At 40.3% G+C, this 19158-nt stretch overlaps 1 protein-coding gene across 3 annotated transcripts in view; it reads right to left on the reverse strand.

Moving 5' to 3' along the window:
* Positions 1-413: 413 nt before the first annotated feature.
* LOC114464379 (ankyrin repeat and BTB/POZ domain-containing protein BTBD11-A-like) overlaps positions 414-19158 on the reverse strand; it is a 112051-nt gene continuing 93306 nt past the window's right edge. For 2 of the 3 annotated variants that reach the window (XM_028448495.1, XM_028448496.1), the window contains 9 exons: positions 18407-18542; positions 7524-7756; positions 6128-6306; positions 3691-3796; positions 3244-3346; positions 3088-3169; positions 2907-2975; positions 1900-2013; positions 414-1484 (listed from right to left, as the gene is read on the reverse strand). In XM_028448495.1, coding sequence (XP_028304296.1) covers positions 1254-1484; positions 1900-2013; positions 2907-2975; positions 3088-3169; positions 3244-3346; positions 3691-3796; positions 6128-6306; positions 7524-7756; positions 18407-18542 — 1253 coding nt within the window. In that variant the 3' untranslated portion in view covers positions 414-1253. Of the gene's footprint in view, positions 1485-1899; positions 2014-2906; positions 2976-3087; positions 3170-3243; positions 3347-3690; positions 3797-6127; positions 6307-7523; positions 7757-18406; positions 18543-19158 lie in introns of those variants that run through there. The other variant, XR_003674191.1, reaches the window with a different exon arrangement.

Here is a 19158-nt window from a genome sequence, read left to right on the forward strand (position 1 = left end):
CTATCAGGTATCAGGAAAACCTCTGTCATTTATCAGACCAAACGGATTCATGACAACACGACATGACATTGCATTTGAAGAAACCTGAAATACAGATGAACTAGGGCTGGGCGATATGGACCAAAATCTCTATATTTTTTTCACTAAATGACGATATACAATATAATAAATCTTAATTCAAATAAAGTCCAATCATAAAGACAATTCTGGGTTAAAGTTGCTGATGCTAAATGCCACACAGGCTCATTTATTAACAAACAGCTGCACAATATGAGCCACTTTTGGCTTTTTCTCCGATAAGGGACAGCACGTGTGAGTGAGTTCTGTCGTGTGGCTCTTTTAGATGTAGATCTGGGTTAGGACACTGTTATTAATCCATCTAAATGTGCTTTTCGTGCCTTTCTGAGAAGTAGCAAAAGCAGCGACTCCTAAAACAAGTATTTTGATACAAAAAAAGATATAGAAATATATATATATTGATATAGGCGATATTGTCATTTTCTATATCTCCAAAATTGAAAACTTGATAATGTTGATATATATCGCCCAGGATGTCATATCAGAGAAAGTTGAAAGCTGTTATTTTCTATGTATTTGTCATTTAACTATGTATTTATTCATCAAACAATATGTTGATATATCTTAACTTTTAAAAAAATAAAAGGAAATAACATCTTTTCAACTTACTTTGTCATGTGTACTTCCGGTTCCTTCAAAATAAAACGCCATGTCGAATTTTACGGCCTGAGGCTGTCAAGTGTGATGACTTTTGGACTCGACAGTGTTTGGTTTGCCATGTGACACTGTTCCATTGGACTGAGGTTTTGCTGAGTCATGAGTAAGTTTGGTCTGGATAATGATGGAGGTTTTCCTGATACTTAATACCTCACTCTGAGACCTGAGGATGTGCTAAAATCTACGCGTTAGCATGACGCGCACCGCTGGGGCCGCTGCAGGGTGGAAGTGTCCCGTGATGGTTTTTGGCCTCGGTTGATACAACACAGTGAACCACATGAAGAGACACAGGCCTACGTGTCGTTGCTACGAGAAAAAAACTTGAGCATTCCGGTTGTGTTTTTTGGCACGTAATGAACTCCCAAACGTCCGGTTTCAGAGACGCAGATGAAACTCTACTCTAACTTTGTGAGTCATGCACCAAATCAAAGGATGGTGAACCTGAAGAGATACTAAACCCAGCTAATGCTAACCCCAAGCTAGCCGTGCCTGAAAAGCAGTTCCTGTGACGTGGACCCTCACACCACTGAACCCTTGGAGGTGGAGAGGTGGATGGAGTGGATGCGCGTGGCTAGAGTCTTTTCCAGGTCCAGGAGGAGGTCGGACGTGATGCCGGGGCTGGACGCAGGGCTCTCAGGGGGTGGGGGCTCGTACAGGAGCTGCTTGAAGCTGTCCAGTTCAATCAGCAGCACCATGTTCTTCAGGAAGTAGCCCTCGATGAAGACCGTCAGCTCCGAGGCCCCGAGGAACTGGATGGACAGGAAACAGAATGGGGGGAGGGTGAGTTTCTATGTTTTTACGCCTTTTCAGATGTTTGAAGATTAGCTTCTCCATGTTTACTCAGACACACTTCCCTCCAACACACATATACGACACACGCTTGGTCTCAGATTTAGGTGAAAACTTCAAATATTTTAAGGCCCTGATTTATTTTTCTTTGATCTCTTCAAAGGAAGAGATCTCTTCAAAGGAAGAGATCAAAGAATAGACACTCCCTAGGGAGAAAAAGATCAAAGGTCACAGAGGGAGTGAAGTGGCCCAAAGCTGCAGATAGGAGAGCTTTGGAAACAGTTATGGGAGGCAAGCTGAGGCTTGATCACCCTGTAGCTGGCCACCTTTGATGAGGGTGTCTAGTCTTATTCAACCGCTTCCTGTTCTCGTCACCTTGGCGTGCTTGTAGAGGTCCACGCAGGTCTCAGTGGTGATGTTCTTGGAGCAGATGATCTCACAGTGTCTCTGAAGGGCCTCGAGCTGGAAGAACTTGGCTGCTGACAGGAGCTGTAGTTAGAGAGGGATGAACATGTGACTGTCACATGACCAACATCCTTCAAAGCATGTAGAATAATGACCAAGAACAAAGGCTTTGTTTGTGTTTTTTATCATTTGGTGTGTTTCTGATGTTAGTTTGTGGGATTTTGTTTTGTTGTTTGTTGTTCTTCTGTCATTTTGTGTGTTTTTGATGACATTTAGTATATTTTTGCTAGTTTTGATCTTTTTCTGAGGTTTTTTAATTTATAAATTGGGTTTTCTACAAGTCATCTATTGTTTTCTTCTGTCGTTTGGTGTGTTTTTGTTTCCTGAAATCATGTTGGTGGATTTTCTTGTTGCTTTGTATGATATTTTGCTAACTTTTCTGTCCTTTTTTTGTGTTCTTGATGTCATTTTGTGTTTTTTATTTTATATTTTGTGTTTTTCTTAAAAATTGTGTTTTTGCAAATCATTTATTGTATTTTTCTGTCATTTTTTGTGTTTTTGATGTCATTTTGTGTGTTTTAAAAGACGTATTTTCTATTTTTGTATTTGAAAAAAAAAAAAAACAATTCAGAGTTTCCTTTATCTATAAATTGTTTTGTTACATTTTTCTGTTTTGAGTGTTTAAAAAGTCGTGCTTTGTATATTTCTGACATTTTGTGTGTTTTTGCTGATATTTAGAGAATTTTTCGGCCCTTATTGTGTTGTTGGTGTGGTTTTATGTATTTTAAAAGTCATGTTTGGTGTTTATTTCTATGTTTTTCAGATTTGTCCAAGTCATTTCTTTATGTTTTTTTTTTTTACATCATTTTCTGTATATTTGTTGACATTTAGTGCATTTCTCTGCCATTTCTGGTGCTTTGTCTTTTATTTTCTGTGTTTGGAGTCATTTTGTGTGTTTGTGTGTGGGTGTGTCTTACCTCCATCACCTCAGTGTTGCGTATGTGCAGAGACTCTGTGCCTCCACAGTACAGGTACTGCATCACCAGCTGGGAGGGAAAGGGATTTAATGCTTTAACTGTCAAATATAAAACACATTTCAAATGGAATAAAAGCAGATTCTAATGGAACCTTTATTGTGAAGGTGTGGATGTTTCTTACGTGGAAGATGTTGTATTTGACGTGGCTGATCTCGATGCAGGTGTTTTCAGCCGCTGGTCGGTTCTGCAGCAGCGACTTGAACCTGGAAGCAAACAACCAACATTTCACCAAGGCTCTGACTTGGGCCTGATGACGTCACGAGGCGTTCAGGGTCACCTGGGAGAGGCCGTGAACAGTAGGACTTTGTGTGCATAAAAGGGTTTCCCCTCCACCAGGAAGGTGACGTCAGACATTTCCTGGTTGTTCAGGAAGTGAGGATCTAGAAGAAGAAGAAGAAGAAGAAAGAAGGAAGAAGAAGAAGAAGAAGAAGAAGAAGAGAAGAAGAAGAAGAAGAAGAAGAAGAAGAAGAAGAAGAAGAAGAAGAAGAAGAAGAAGAAGATGAAGATGAAGAAAGAAGAAAGAAGAAGAAGAAGAAGAAGAAGAAGAAGGAGCAAAAGAAAAGGAAAAAACAAGAAAAAAAGAAGAAAGAAAAGAAAAAGAACTTTGTTTCTTGATTGAATAACAGTTCCTGCAGTTAAACACTAGAGGGAGCCACAACACAGTCAGTCAGTCAGACAGACAGACAGACAGTCAGACACACAGACAGACACACAGTACTCATACCTAAGCGTGAGCTCTGTTTCCTCCGTAGTTCGGTGAGTTTAGGGATGGGAAACGGTCCGTAGCACTGAGTGAGAATCACCGACAGCTGCTGACTGATCACCTCGTTCTGCACAGGACACGCCCACACACAGGACACACCCACAATTAAGCCAATTAATGGCGTTTCCGTCTTCTTTGGACTATAAGTTGGTGAAATGGTCATTCTTTCAAGAAAAGCTCAGATTCACAAATCTAAAACATAATAACTGTTCAGGAAGTGCTTGTCTTTTGATTGGCAGCTCATTCGTCCAATAGGATGGATCCATAATCTCCTCAAAGGCTGTGTTCGAAATTTCTAGTATAGTACGAACGTACTATACTAGAGTGATTACATTTTTTAAACTCAAAACCAGGAGAGGAATTCAACTGAAGAAGACGACAGATTTTAAAAAGAAACTATTTACATGTGTTTTTATTTGTAATGAAAAGGTCACATAAAATGTATTTATTTTTTCTTCCTTTAGAATGAAATGTATTATTGCAACGACTGAACCAAATTTAAAGTGGCCATCAGTTAAAAAAAAAAAAGAAACATTTTAATTTAATTATTTTGAATAATCAAAGAAAAAATAACGTATATAATTAGCATTATAGCTGTCAATGTAAGAGTGGCATTCCTTTAATGTTATTGGCTGTGATGTAAATGTCATACTAACGTACTACTCACACTAACGTACATAGTAGTACGTTAGTATGAGTAGTACGTTAGTATGAGTAGTACGTTAGTATGAGTAGTACGTTAGTATGAGTAGTACGTTAGTGTGAGTAGTACGTTAGTGTGAGTAGTACGTTAGTATGAGTAGTACTTTAGTGTGAGTAGTACTTTAGTGTGAGTAGTACGTTAGTATGAGTAGTACGTTAGTATGAGTAGTACGTTAGTGTGAGTAGTACGTTAGTATGAGTAGTACGTTAGTATGAGTAGTACGTTAGTGTGAGTAGTACGTTAGTATGAGTAGTACGTTAGTGTGAGTAGTACGTTAGTATGAGTAGTACGTTAGTATGAGTAGTACGTTAGTGTGAGTAGTACGTTAGTATGAGTAGTACGTTAGTATGAGTAGTACGTTAGTGTGAGTAGTACGTTAGTATGAGTAGTACGTTAGTATGAGTAGTACGTTAGTGTGAGTAGTACGTTAGTATGAGTAGTACGTTAGTATGAGTAGTACGTTAGTATGAGTAGTACGTTAGTGTGAGTAGTACGTTAGTATGAGTAGTACGTTAGTGTGAGTAGTACGTTAGTATGAGTAGTACTTTAGTGTGAGTAGTACGTTAGTATGAGTAGTACGTTAGTGTGAGTAGTACGTTAGTATGAGTAGTACTTTAGTGTGAGTAGTACGTTAGTATGAGTAGTACGTTAGTATGAGTAGTACGTTAGTGTGAGTAGTACGTTAGTGTGAGTAGTACGTTAGTGTGAGTAGTACGTTAGTATGAGTAGTACTTTAGTGTGAGTAGTACGTTAGTATGAGTAGTACGTTAGTATGAGTAGTACGTTAGTGTGAGTAGTACGTTAGTATGAGTAGTACGTTAGTATGAGTAGTACGTTAGTGTGAGTAGTACGTTAGTATGAGTAGTACGTAAGTGTGAGTAGTACGTTAGTATGAGTAGTACGTTAGTATGAGTAGTACGTTAGTGTGAGTAGTACGTTAGTATGAGTAGTACGTTAGTATGAGTAGTACGTTAGTGTGAGTAGTACGTTAGGATGAGTAGTACGTTAGTGTGAGTAGTACGTTAGTGTGAGTAGTACGTTAGTATGAGTAGTACGTTAGTGTGAGTAGTACGTTAGTGTGAGTAGTACGTTAGTATGAGTAGTACGTTAGTGTGAGTAGTACGTTAGTATGAGTAGTACGTTAGTATGAGTAGTACGTTAGTGTGAGTAGTACGTTAGTATGAGTAGTACGTTAGTGTGAGTAGTACGTTAGGATGAGTAGTACGTTAGTGTGAGTAGTACGTTAGTGTGAGTAGTACGTTAGTATGAGTAGTACGTTAGTGTGAGTAGTACGTTAGGGTGAGTAGTACGTTAGGATGAGTAGTACGTTAGTATGAGTAGTACGTTAGTGTGAGTAGTACGTTAGTGTGAGTATGTTAGTGTGAGTAGTACGTTAGTATGAGTAGTACGTTAGTATGAGTAGTACGTTAGTGTGAGTAGTACGTTAGTGTGAGTATGTTAGTGTGAGTAGTACGTTAAGATGACATTTACATCACAGCCAATAACATTAAAGGAATGCCACTCTTACATTGATAGCTATAATACTAATTATGTATTTCATATTTTATTTCATTTTAAATCATTTTAATTCTCTTATATTTATTTGTATTTGAAGACAACAGAACAAAACAACAGAAGTGACAAGAGCTCTGCTCCCCTCATGTACACAGTGCACAGCCCCGCCCCCTATTGCACCTTGCAGGTTCTCAGGATCTGGAACATGAGCGGCAGGCCGTGTGTGATCAGCTCCTCCGTGTACTCGTCCTCCTTGATGCAGCTGAAGTCCTTGAGCAGGCCCTGGATCAGAGGGCGACGGTGCTGCATGAAGCAGCTCCTCAGGGACTCCAGCCAGGTGTGGAGCGTCCACGGAACACCTGGGAACACACACACACACAGCAGCACAGTGAACACAGGGAGGGGGAGGGGCCACACAGGACCGGCCATGTGGGCGGGGGGATGGGGGACAGAGGACCGACCATGTGGTAACACAGAACATGTGGTGAGGTGACGTGAAACCACCAGGATGTGCTTTAAGGCTTTCAACTGTGATGATCCCTTCCTCCTATCATATCGTCTCCTCCGCCTTAGCCCCGCCTCCTCATAACAGCAGCTCCTCCTCATTTTAACACTACTGTGACTGAGTCAGTAGAATTTAGAATAATCACCAATAATCACAGATCTGAGCAGTAACAACAAAGGCTTTGTGAGTTTTTGTCTGTATTTTTTGTGTTGTTTAAGTTGTTTTGTTTGTTCTTCTTGTAATGTTGGCGTTTTATGTGTTTTGTTTGTCATTTTTTGAGTTTTTATCGTCATTTTGTGTTTTCATTGTCGTTTTGTGTGTTTTCGAGTTGTTTGGTGTATTTTGAAGTCATTTAGTGTGTCTTTCTAGTCATTTTAGGTCTGTACTATGAAACTGGATTTCTTCTTTTAGGACGAACTTCCAGGATTTATTCTGTGTGAGCTGTACTACGATGCTGGCTAACTTCTGACCAGGCTAAATCACCATGGTAACTTATGCTGAACACCTAACCTGGTCTGGAACAGGTTATGAAGTGGATCAGATCTGAGCGAGTACTAAAGCCCCGCCTCCTGACCAATCAGTTCTCTTGTAAAATGAGCAGCACATTGTTAGAAGATCCTGGTTGGTCCAGATCTGACAGCTGCGTTTGGGAAATAAAGATTATTAATAGATTAATGAATCCTTTCATTTAGTGATGAAATCATTTAGCAAAGATATAGATTTATATCTGATGCACTGATCTACAGTCAGCTGATGAAAAATCAAAGCACTCACTCACTCATTTGTTTTTTTTGTCATTTTGTGTGTTTTACGAGTTGTTTTATAATGATGTTGTGGTTTGACTTATTTCCAGGTTTATTATATGAAAATAGAATAAAAAATATGTTCAGCACAGTGGAACAAAGGGTTTGATGTGGTTTAGGGGTGGATGGTGAAAGCGGGTGAGAAGCTGAACTGACTGTAACTGTAACTGTAACTATAACTAGCTCTGGTAATGCTGAGGTTAGACGACAGGACAGGGACGGACAGGACGAGACGAGACAGGGTGAAGCATGTGTTAGTGCGTCTGACCTAAGCTGCGGATGTCTATGGTGATGTCCACATGGCCGTGCTCTGCGCTATGGTACATGGCCTCTTTCAGGGCTCTCTGCCTGGCCTTTCCTGTTCGCAGCGTCCCTCGGCCGTTAGCTAGCGGCGCCGACCTCTTCTCTACGGGATCCGAACCCTCAGCCAGGATCTCTTCCAGGGACAGCACGTCCACCTTGTCCTTCTCCGACTGTGACAGCAACTTCCGGAATACGTTCCTGGAAGAAAAAACATGTTCAATTAACCAGATGAACTATTTCATTTTTTTTTTTTTTCTTCTTCTTTCTTTTTTCTACTTGTCTGCACATGCTGTCAAAGGTCAACACCACAGGAAGTGCAATCATTATGAGACAGCAATGCATATTTTGTTATTGCAATAAAATACATTGATTTATTTTATTGCTTAATTGTGACCATCACCAGCCCTCCCTAAGGAAGGGTAAGAAATCTTTTATTATAGGGAGGATATAAAAAGGGAGGAGAAACTCAAGGCAGGAAATAGAAAAGGTGGGGAAGAATAGACTGTTTTGCAGTGAGGGTGAGATGTGAGGTTGTAGAATATATTGTGCTTATTATGTTGTGTAATCCAGGCAGTATGGTGACAAGTGTGAAGCTTAGCTATAATGGTGGTGGCTGTGAACAGGGGGAATGAGTGAATGGTAGTACCTAAAGCAGGTATTTGGGATTAACGTGTCTAAGGTTAAGCCCAGTATGAGTTTTATCCCACATTCCAAGGCGTGCCAGTGCATCGTATACCAGTATATGTGCAAAAAAAAAACCCGCTACTGCAAGCCCAGGAACTGCCCTGGGCCCGCAGATGCAGCCAGGCCAGCAGAAAGAGCGGAGGCCAGGGAGCCCCAGGGAACCCCCCCGCGGCCGAGCAACCCCCCAGATGCCCCCAAGATCCCAGGCCGAGAGGCAGCCACCGCCCCCCACACACACATCCGAGGAAGCCCCAAGCAGCCGAGCACTCACCGACCCCAACCCCCAACCCCAAGGCCCCCCGCCAGCATCCAGCCCCCCCCACCCACCCACACCCAAGCACCCAACCCCCTGAGGGAAGGGCCCAGAGAGCCCCCCGCCCGAGACCCCAGCAGAGGAGCCAAGGCCCCCGCCCAGCAGACGGCCAGAGCCGCACGGAACGGGCAGCCGGCGGGCGCCTGCCGGTGGGCCCAGAGCCAGCAGGGTCCGGACCCCAGGCCAGAAGGACCCGGAAAGGAAACAGCACCGAGAGCAGCGCCCCCAGGGACGACAACCACGCCCATAGTCGCCGAGGGCACCAAGGGGATGCTGCAAGCCGCCCCGCCGGCCCCCAGGCGCACCGACCAGGCACCCCAGAGCGTGCCAGATCGCCTTTCCTTGATGCCGCCCGCGCGATGCGCCCCAGACGCCCCCGCCCCCCCACCAAAGGGCCCAGCCACACCGCAGAGCCCGGCTCACAGGCCGCCGCCCAAGCCGCACCCGCAGGTATAGCAGGGCGCGGCCCGTACCACCCGCCCCGGCGGACCTCCGCCAGGACTGGCCAAGCCAGCCGGCCAGACCTGCCGGACCCAAAGGGCACCACCGCAGGACAGGGAACCCCCAAGGGCGAGCCCCCGGGCCAAACCCCCGTGGGGGGCACCCCCCCACCCCCCAGCCCACGAACAGGCCACAACCCAGCAAGACCGCGCAGCCCCTGACGGCACAAAAACAGCTGCCCAGGTCCCGCCCCCCACCGGACAGCGCAGGCCACGGGGCAATGCCCCCCCCGGCGCAAGAGCGACCGGCGGCCGCCACCACAGGAGAGAGGGACCCCAATGGCACACAACCGATGCGGAGCAGCAGCCCCCAGCCAAAGGCGCAAAACTCACCCACCTGCCAGCCCGCAGATAGCAGGACAGACCTACCAAGTGGCCGATACCGACCTCAACCCCCGGAACAGCTAGAGCCGCCCCCCAGCAAAGAGCACCACCCCGGAGCGCCAAGCAACCCCGCCCCAACCCCGGCGCAGACGCCGGCACCCCCCAACGCGCCCACCCCCCACACCGGCGCGGCAAGCCGCCCCGGACCCACACGCCGCCCCACCCACAGGGAAGGGGCACCCCCACGCCCCACCAGGCCGGCACCGACCGGAGAGACCCCGCAAAGGGAGCCCCCAGCAACACTCCTCCACGAGATTAGAGTTAGTGTTCAAGAGTGCTCTGTATATTTTTGAGAGTTTTTTTGTTTTTGTTGAGATATTTTTCATATATATGGCCAGTTCTGGAGGTTGCAAGGTGATTAAATCTATTGCCGTATTTTTCTTAATTGTCTCTGTTACTTGTAGGTATTGAAGAAAATTACTTTTATTTATATTGAATGTTTGGGTTAGATTGTTATATGTCCTGAGCTTATCATTTTCGAAGAGGTCTTGGAGATGAATAATTCCGCTCTCTTCCCATGTTTTTAGATAGAGTGGTGTTTTTCTGTTTCTAAAGTCAGGGTTGTGCCAGATTGGAGACAGCATGCTAGTTTTTAATTGAACATTTGTAATTTCCAGGGCTTTCCACCACGCAGTCAGGGTGGAGGCAATCAGTGGGTTTTTAAAGCAGTTATGACGTTTGAGGGTCACAGTGATAAAAGGGAGATCAGAGAGTTAAATATGTTTGCAGTCTAGCTGTTCTATTTCTAGCCAGGTGTTGTGGTATTCTTTTGGTTTTAGCCATTCTGTTCAATATAGAATTTTGTTTGCTAGGTAATAATGCGTGAAATTAGGGGCTTCCAACCCTCCCTCGCTTTTATTTTTTTGAAGAGTTGTAAGGCTTATTTTGGGTTTTTTTATTCCTAGCATAGAATTTTGTAATTGCGGAATCTAATCTTTTGAACCATTGCGTTGGTGGTTTCAGTGGATCATAGAGAACAGATAGTTTATTTTAGGTAAGATTTTCATTTTAACTGAGGCTATTCTGCCAAGGAGTGAGATGGGGAGATTGTTCCATCTCCACAGATCTTCTGTGACTTTATCCAACAGAGGGTCTAGGTTCAGTGTAATTAATTCATTTAGGTTTGGTGATATATTTAAGCCTAGATATTTAATTATATTTGTGGGGGAGGGGTATTGTGGGTTTTGGGTTGCTGGGTTCCATGTTTTTTTCGTTAAAGGAAGGATTGATGATTTTGACCAGTTAATGGAATAGTCTGATAGTTTAGAGAATCTGTTTATTAGTTTAAATAATTCTTCTAATGAGGATTGGGGTTCTTCCAAATAGACTAAAATATCATCCGCATAAAGATTAATTTTGTGTTCTGAAATGGATGAGTGGATTCCTTTAATAACAGAGTTCTGACGTACAGCTGCTGCGAGAGGTTCAACAAATATTGCAAAAAGCAAAGGTGAGAGTGGGCAGCCTTGTCTGGTTCCCCTCTGCAGTGTGAAGCTTTGGGATGTTATTTTGTTTGTGGTTACTGAGGCCTTAGGTTAAGAGTATAGGGTGGAGATCCATTGTATGAATGATTCTCCAAAGCCAAATTTGCCAAGAACAGCAAGGAGGAATGACCAGTTTACTCTATCAAATGCTTTTTCTGCGTCTAGTGACAAGATTATTGTTTTCTTTTTAGAGTTCTGTGCCATGTTGATCAAATTAAACAGCCTTCTAACATTGTCTGTGGAGTGTCTATTTTTAATAAATCTTGGTCTTGGTATATAATTGACTGTACGACTTTCTCTAACCTGGAAGTGAGTGCTTTGGAAATAATTTTTATGTCTGTGTTAATAAGTGAGATGGGACGGTAACTTGAGGGTAACATGAGGTTTTTGTCTGGTTTAGGTAATAATTTAATGTTTGCTGTATTCATGTGGCCTCCTACGTAACCTTTATTTTTAATTTGTTACTACTCTGAAAAAGAGCAGAGCCAGCATTGACCAGAAGTGTTTTAGGAATTCAGCAGGGAACCCATCTGGACCTGGTGCTTTGCCTGTTGACATGCTATCCAAAGCATTTTGTAGTTCTTGTAAGGTTAATGGTGAGTCTAAGGTGGTTTTCTGCTCTATGGTGAGCTGTGGTAGGTTTAATTTATTGAGGAAGGTTTTCATATCTTCAGGGTCAGGGTTTAAGTTTGATGAGTATAGGTTTTTATAATAATCATGAAAAACATTATTAATGTCCTGAGGTAAGTTTAAAGTTTGACCTGAATTATCAGAAATTGCTGCTATGAAATAATTTTCTTTGTTGTGTTTAAGCTGATTTGCTAAATATTTGCCTGATTTATTGTTGTAGTCAAAGTTTTTGTACCGTAATTGCTGTAAAATAAAATCCGTTTTTTTAGATAAAATTATGTCCAGATTAAGTTTTGTATTTTGGAGTTTTTTCCATAAAAGTTCAGACGGGTTAGCTGCGTATTCTTCTGTAAGTTTCTTAATTTTTTCTTCAATGGTTTTTTCTGCTATCTGTTCCTGTTTTTTCTTATAAGAAGAGTATGATATAATCTTCCCTCTGATGACAGCCTTGCCAGTTTCCCAGAGTAAGGACGGTGACACTTCCAGAGAATCGTTTGTTAATAGAAAGTCCTCCCATTCTTTTCTTATCATTTTACCAAATTCACTGTCATTAAGTAATGAAGTATTAAAGCACCACAGAGAGGATCATTTCTGATTAGGGTCACACTTCAGGGTGAGGGATATCGGGGCATGATCGCTAATGATTATAGGATGTATTTTAGAGGAAATCTTATGTGCAATGGATTTATTTGAGAGAAAGAAGTCGATTCGGGAGAAGGATTTATGCACAAGGGAGAAGAAGGTGTATTCTTTTTTAGTTGGATTGTTCAGTCTCCATACGTCACCTATTCCAAGATCATCCATGTAATTCATTAATACTTTAGCAGATTGAGACGGTTTTGTATTTGGGCACTTACTGGATCTGTCTAATGATGTGTTGAGTGCCAGATTGAAGTCACCTCCGATGATTACAGATGAATCTGCAGAAAGGTCCGATAGCTCCGAAAAAACTCTATGGAAGAATTCATGGTCGTCGTTATTGGGGGCGTAGAGGTTTAGAATTGTGAAACATTTATTATAGATTAACACTTTGATAATAATAAATCTACCCTCTGGGTCTATGGTGGAGTTGATTATGTTAAAGAGCAACCTTTTGTTGAAAAGAACCGAGACTCCTCTTTGCCTGGAATTGAAACACAAATTATATATTTTGTTAAAATTTGAGTCTGTCAGAGATTTTTCTTCTGATTTAAGTAAGTGAGTTTCTTGAAAGAAAACAATGTCTGCATTTAATCTTGATACATAATCAAATATCTTGATCTTTTTAGCCTGCGAGCGAATGCCACGCACATTCCAAGATGTTACTGTAAACTGAGACATGGAAAGGAGTGCGGTTTAGTCCTTACGAATGTGATCATAACCAAGAGTCTGAAAGCATTTGTGCACAGCTGTGTCGTGATAGACTTCAATGCAAGAAAGAAAGAGAAGAAATGCTTATCATGCGATACCACCACAAGGTAAGGGGCTGGGTTGAGAAGGTTAGTGAGAAGCACAAACATACAACAACAACAACCAGTACCAAAAGATTAAAACACGCAACGGGTAATTATATAAAGCGTAGGAAGGGGGGGGGGGGGTATTGAGTGGATGTGAAAGAAAAAAAAGGTTAGGGGTTGGAGAAGAAAGAGGTGACATGGGGGTAGAGAGTGTCCTGTGAAACTGTACGAGCCTATACGTGTTTACCAACATCTGAGCAAACATACACACACATACATACACACACACTTAGTATATATACACATATCCCTTATTTTATTTTATTTATCTTTTGAATTATTTCAATTATTTAGATATATATATATATATATATATATATATATATATATATATATATATATACATACATACATATTTAATTATTATTGTTTATATTTAATTTTTTTTTTTTTTAAATTTTGTTAACATACATATATAAATATACATACACATAGAATACATACACACACACACACACACACACACACATTTTACCTTTTAAATAGTGCTACCTTAACTACACCATGAGTGGAGAATTATCCTTTCAATATTAACTCATAAATCACCTGTGTTTTTTTTTAATATGTTTTATGTTATTTTTCTTAGTAGAGCCAGGGGGTGATGTTAGAATCCCTAAATAGTTGGCCATCTATGTAAAGCTTGTCTACGACCAGTTTGGAATTACGACCTCTCTGACGGTTTTCTTTGAAGATAGGATATAAGGTTTTGCGGCGTTCATTTATTTCTCGAGGGAATTGATCATTCATGCCGAATTGCGTACCTTTAAGTTCCCTACCTTTACTTTTAACCTGGATTTTCTGTTGAAAGTGTTCAAATTTGGCAATGATAGGGCATGGGTGGTTACCTCTGCGTGGACCGAGACGATGGACACGGTGAAAGGTGATGTTTTTCACGGTTTCTGCTGGGATTTTAAGTGCAGACGACATGAAGTTTTTCAGTAGAGCCTCTGGGTCGTCGTTGGGGGTTTCTGGAATACCTGAGAATATTACGTTGTCTCGCATACTGCGAGATTGGATATCCAGGACTGTCTCTTTAAGAAGCTTGTTTTCATTTTTCAGCTCTTTTACCTCCGTGGTCACTGCAGATAAAGCCAAATGGATGTCTTGATTGACTTTCTGTAAGTCCTGAATTTGTTGGTATGCAAATTCCAGGCTGGTTTTCATTTCCTGAAAATCTTGGTGCAGCAAGTCGACCACACCCAGCCTCTTATTGATGGATTTTAGGACCTCGGTGTGGGATTCTGCCTCCAGATCTGACGTGTCTGTTGATGTTGATTCGTTTTTTCGGCGTTTAGCGGACTTACCTGATGTGCTCGCGGCTTTCGGTCCGGATTCCATTACGTACTCGGCGTAATATCGGTCGATGAAGTCTTCGAGGTCCTCCACTCTGGCTGGTGAGAGGGCGCGTGGTCGGCTCTCGTTTGTGGCGTGGATTTAACGGTAAGAAGTGTTAATATGTGCAAATAAACAAAGTTGGTATGCTAGTCAAGGCAGCGAGCCGCCATGTTGAATTTTCACAGACTGTCACGTGACTCTCAGAACATCTCGCGTGACTTCCAGATGAACTATTTCAGAATCAGAATCAGCTTTATTGGCCAGGTACAGTTTAGAACAATACGAGGAATTTGACTTGGTAGTTGCAGCGAAAGAAGACACATCAACACACCGGAGCAGCCATTTGCGGCGCCCACATATTTAGGTGAAAAAGGGATAAACAACAGGAGAGGAGGGGTGAGGGGAAAAAAACTGCCAGTTTGAAACTGATTTATGCTAAAAACGTGCAACAAAAGCCAACAAAACAGTAAGTAACATTATTTATTCCCCTACAAAATAAAGCTAATACGTAGTAAGCAAAACCTTCTTTAAAAAATACATGAGCCACTAAATAAAAAAGATACAAGGTCAACATTTAGCTAACATGCTAACAGATATTAGATGTAGAGGAGCTCAGAAGTTATCTGTTAAATTTCTCTGAAATATAAAGCTAATACATAGAGAAATAATTGTCATCCATTCGTTTACAAAAGTGGGTAATTAAAGACGCCAAGAAGGCAACATTTGTGACCCCTGACTTTTATTTACATTAATATATAAGTTTTTGACTTCAAAACATGAGGATATAGATTGTGATACGAACCCAAAAAAGATTGTATGCTAACATGCTATTTGCTATTAAGTGAAGAGGAGCTAAGAAGTTATTCTAGTTGTTCATTTTCTCCTAAAATATAACGCTAATATGTAGAAAACTAGCCGTTAGCCATTCCTTCACTAAAACAGGTAAATTACACATAATTAAAAAAGCTAAGAAGCTAACATTTGTGGCCCGACTTTTATTTACAATAAAATACATTTCAACCCAGAAACATCTGTATGCTGACATGCTAATAGCTATTAGCTGCATATATGCTAAGTAGGTGATCTAAAAAGTTAACTGTTCATGAGTATTTTTCTCCAAAAATATAAAGTTAATACGTAGAAACCTAGCCGTTAGCAATTCCTTCACAAAAATATTTATTAAAGAAATATTTGTGGTCCTGCCTTTTATTTACATTATTACATATGTTTTGCTTTAAAAACATGAGGATATAGAATCATACATCCAAAATAAGTTTGTATGCTATCAAGCTAATAGCTAATAGGTGTATCCTATGTAAGGAACCTTTTTCCTCAACAATAAAGCTTTTTATCTGTATATACAGTGTCCAACAAAGTTTGACACTGAAATAAAAGTATAGTTTGACCTCTGAAAACCAGGGAAAAAGATTAAATATAAACTTTTAAGACAAAGAACGAACACCTACACCTACTGTAGGTATTTTACATTTTTTAAAGAGGGGGAAAACTTCTTGCAATACATGGTAGAAAGAGGATATTTCTTGGGTTTAAGTCACAGCTTCTTGTATTTAAAATTCATTGAGTGACTTATAAAGCAAAGTGACCTATACACGCATGTTTTTACATAGAAAATGGATAAAAAAGCATTTAATAGCCCAACAGAAATGTGATTCTGTCTCAGATGGTGAAGCCACTATTTTGTCGAGTCACAGATTTTGTCACAACACTTGTTTAAAACTTTGAGTTGTGGCGACTACGTCTGCGTATGATTAGCGCCCGCCCCCTGGCTGCTCTGCAGAGGAAATAACCTGACTAAACCTTCAATACAGGGTTGGGGTCAATTACATTCTTCAATTACAATTATGTCCATTATTATCCATGTTCAAATTACAACGAAATTATAATTACGGTTATTCTTTTCCCAATTACAATTAAAATTATATTTTTTAAGTCAAATACAATTATATTCTGAATTCGATTACAAGTTCGATTACAATTAATCACAATAAATAATAATAAATAAACTGTAACCATCCTCTTGTGTTAGCTTTCTGTTAGCATCTCTAATGCTAACGATTCAGTCTTAAATCAGCTGTAAAATACACTAAAATTGATATCTATCATTTAATTAGTTTTTAATCTCTTGGCTACCTTGTTAGGCTTCCTAATCAATAACAATATTGGTTTTAACATCATTGTGTGGGCGTCTGAGCCTTTTTTCTTTCAGAACTCCTAGAGTTCAATATAAACAAAAAAAGGTCAAATGGCAGCGGGGAAAAGTTTATATGAAACATATTTTAATAATTATTAACTACGTAATTTAATTAAATTGTAAATGACAGTTTTTATAGAATTTCCATTCTAATTACAATTACAAAGTAAATTATCTGGACTCAATTACAATTATAATTGCGTCATACTTGTAATTGATTATCAATTATGTGCTTACAATTACAAAACCCTGCTATATACTATAAAATCTTTTTAGTTGTTGTTGTAATAAAGTTGAAGTATTTCAGGAGATAAAGACACCGCGTTATAGAAAAGGATGAAACATGCAAAGCAGAAGCTATAAATCAGGAGTGTGCTGCCATCAATCCACATCAAAGACACTGGAGGTATCTGCAATGGCGCCGCTCAGCAACAGATGTGCGTCGGTGACAAAAATCAACTCCAACACGTTAACACAAACCGTGCAAAACGCGGCCCCATAATGCATCAGAGCACCATCTGCTCTGGTGACGAGGAGCTCATTGAGAGTCCGACTGCAGCCAACACGCCACTGTTTGATCAGCAACGACGTGAGCGCTCTAACATGAGCATGAGCATTAATCCTGCTTTGATTGCCACTAACGGTCTTTTATGACTTAGTGTTCCACTCTTCTGTGAAAATCACATTTTAATCTGCAGCGTTTCACAGTGTGTTGGAGATTGACTCACATTTATCAGATAAATGAAGTCAGATAACACTGCAGTGCAGACATGGGCAACTTTTATCCCAGCATGAGCTTCAAAAATGGCTTTATCTGATCAGATAATGATTAATCGGTTAACGTTAACACAGGAAGAAACAATGGTTTGTGTGTTTTAGTCATTTTGCTTATATTTGATGTACTTTGGTATGTTTTTGGTTGTTTTGTGTAATTTCTTTGAACTTTTGTTTTTGTTTTTATGTCATTTCATGTATTTTTGGAATCATGTTGTATATTATGTTGCTTTATGTGCTTTTGTTGTACTTTTGTTTATTTTTGTGGTCATTTGGTGTATTTTTTGTTGTTTTGTGTAATTTTGTTCAACCTTTGATGATTTTTTTTTGTTGTCAGTTTGGGTGTTTTCTGATTCTGAGTCATTATGTGTATTTTTGCTGTTTTGTGTTTTGTTGTACTTTTGTTTATTTTTGTTGTCATTTTGTCTGTTTTTGGAGTCATTACGTGCATTATTGTAGTTTTGTGTAATTTCGTTGCACCTTTGTTTTTGTTTTAATGTCATTTTGTGTGTTTTTGGAATAATTTTGTGGATTTTTGTTGCACTTTTGTTTATTTTTGTGGTCATTTTGTGTAATTTTGCTCAATCTTTGTTTATTTTTTTGTCAGTTTGTGTGCTTTTTGAGTCATTTTGTTTATTTTCTTGTACTTATGTTTATTTTTGCTGTCATTTTGTGTGTTTTTGGAGTATAGTTTAATGTAATCCATTTGCTTTTAGCAGCTGTAGCTAAGCTACTTAAATAACTTGTCATTTTCCACATGAACATCCTTGTCTGTAATGGATTTTGATGCTCCTTACACAACCCTGCAGTGTGACCGTTACACTATAATTGATCTTTCTAATAGCGCATGCATCATGTTGTTGCCAGACATTGCTCACTACCCAGAATGCTACTGGAGTTTAGCTTCCTCAGGTGTAGCACAGATCTCTGTGTATCTGTACAGCGTCAGGAGGGCTTTATCAGAGGCAGATGGACCAGGAACAGTGTGTAAATAAATCACCAGTGAGTGTGTTATTGTTGTGTGTGGGTGTGTCACCTGTGGCCGTGCGCCGCCGCCAGGCTGTACGAGTTCATCTCCCCCAGCGGCGTTGACGAGATGCCGTTTCGACACATGGTCCCGATCATGGGGTCGGCGCCTCGCTCCAGAAGCAAACTCACTAGCTCAAAGTTTCCTGGAGAGGAATGACAGAACAAAAATTAACATTCCTATTAGTTTAATCTGCAAAAAGAATTCAAAGATGTCAAGTGCTTTCTTTGATTACTCATTTCCCCTCAAAGTGAAACCTTATTTTTAATGGAAAATCTACAAATTAGGCTGATACATATTCAATAAATGTTCCCCACGAAAGATGCTAATTCAGCCATTTATTATTGACTGGTTACCCCACAAAATCAATGGGAAAGACGTGCTAACAAACTACCTTACTAGCCATGCTAACTTAATTTATTTTCTCTTTGCACAAATTGCTAAATATATAATTACATAACATATTCAAGATATTAGCCAAATAAACAAATACAAACTATGACGGGAACTACATTAGCTAACATGGTGTAATCCACCCGCTAACAATTACAACAAGCCCTATTAACGAGTGAAAGAGACGTACAAATAGTTTATGACATGAAGAGATTTTTTTTTTCTTACATATTAACCAAATATCTTCTCTATCTAACATGTATTTTTTTTTTTTTACATATTAGCCAAATATCTTCTCTATCTTGCTCTGAACGAAGGCGGACAAGTTTCTCTCTGCTCCCTCCTTCCCCATCTGTCTTTTTGTCAGA

Source organism: Gouania willdenowi, chromosome 6, assembly GCF_900634775.1.
Source record: "Gouania willdenowi chromosome 6, fGouWil2.1, whole genome shotgun sequence".
Taxonomy (NCBI): domain Eukaryota; kingdom Metazoa; phylum Chordata; class Actinopteri; order Blenniiformes; family Gobiesocidae; genus Gouania; species Gouania willdenowi.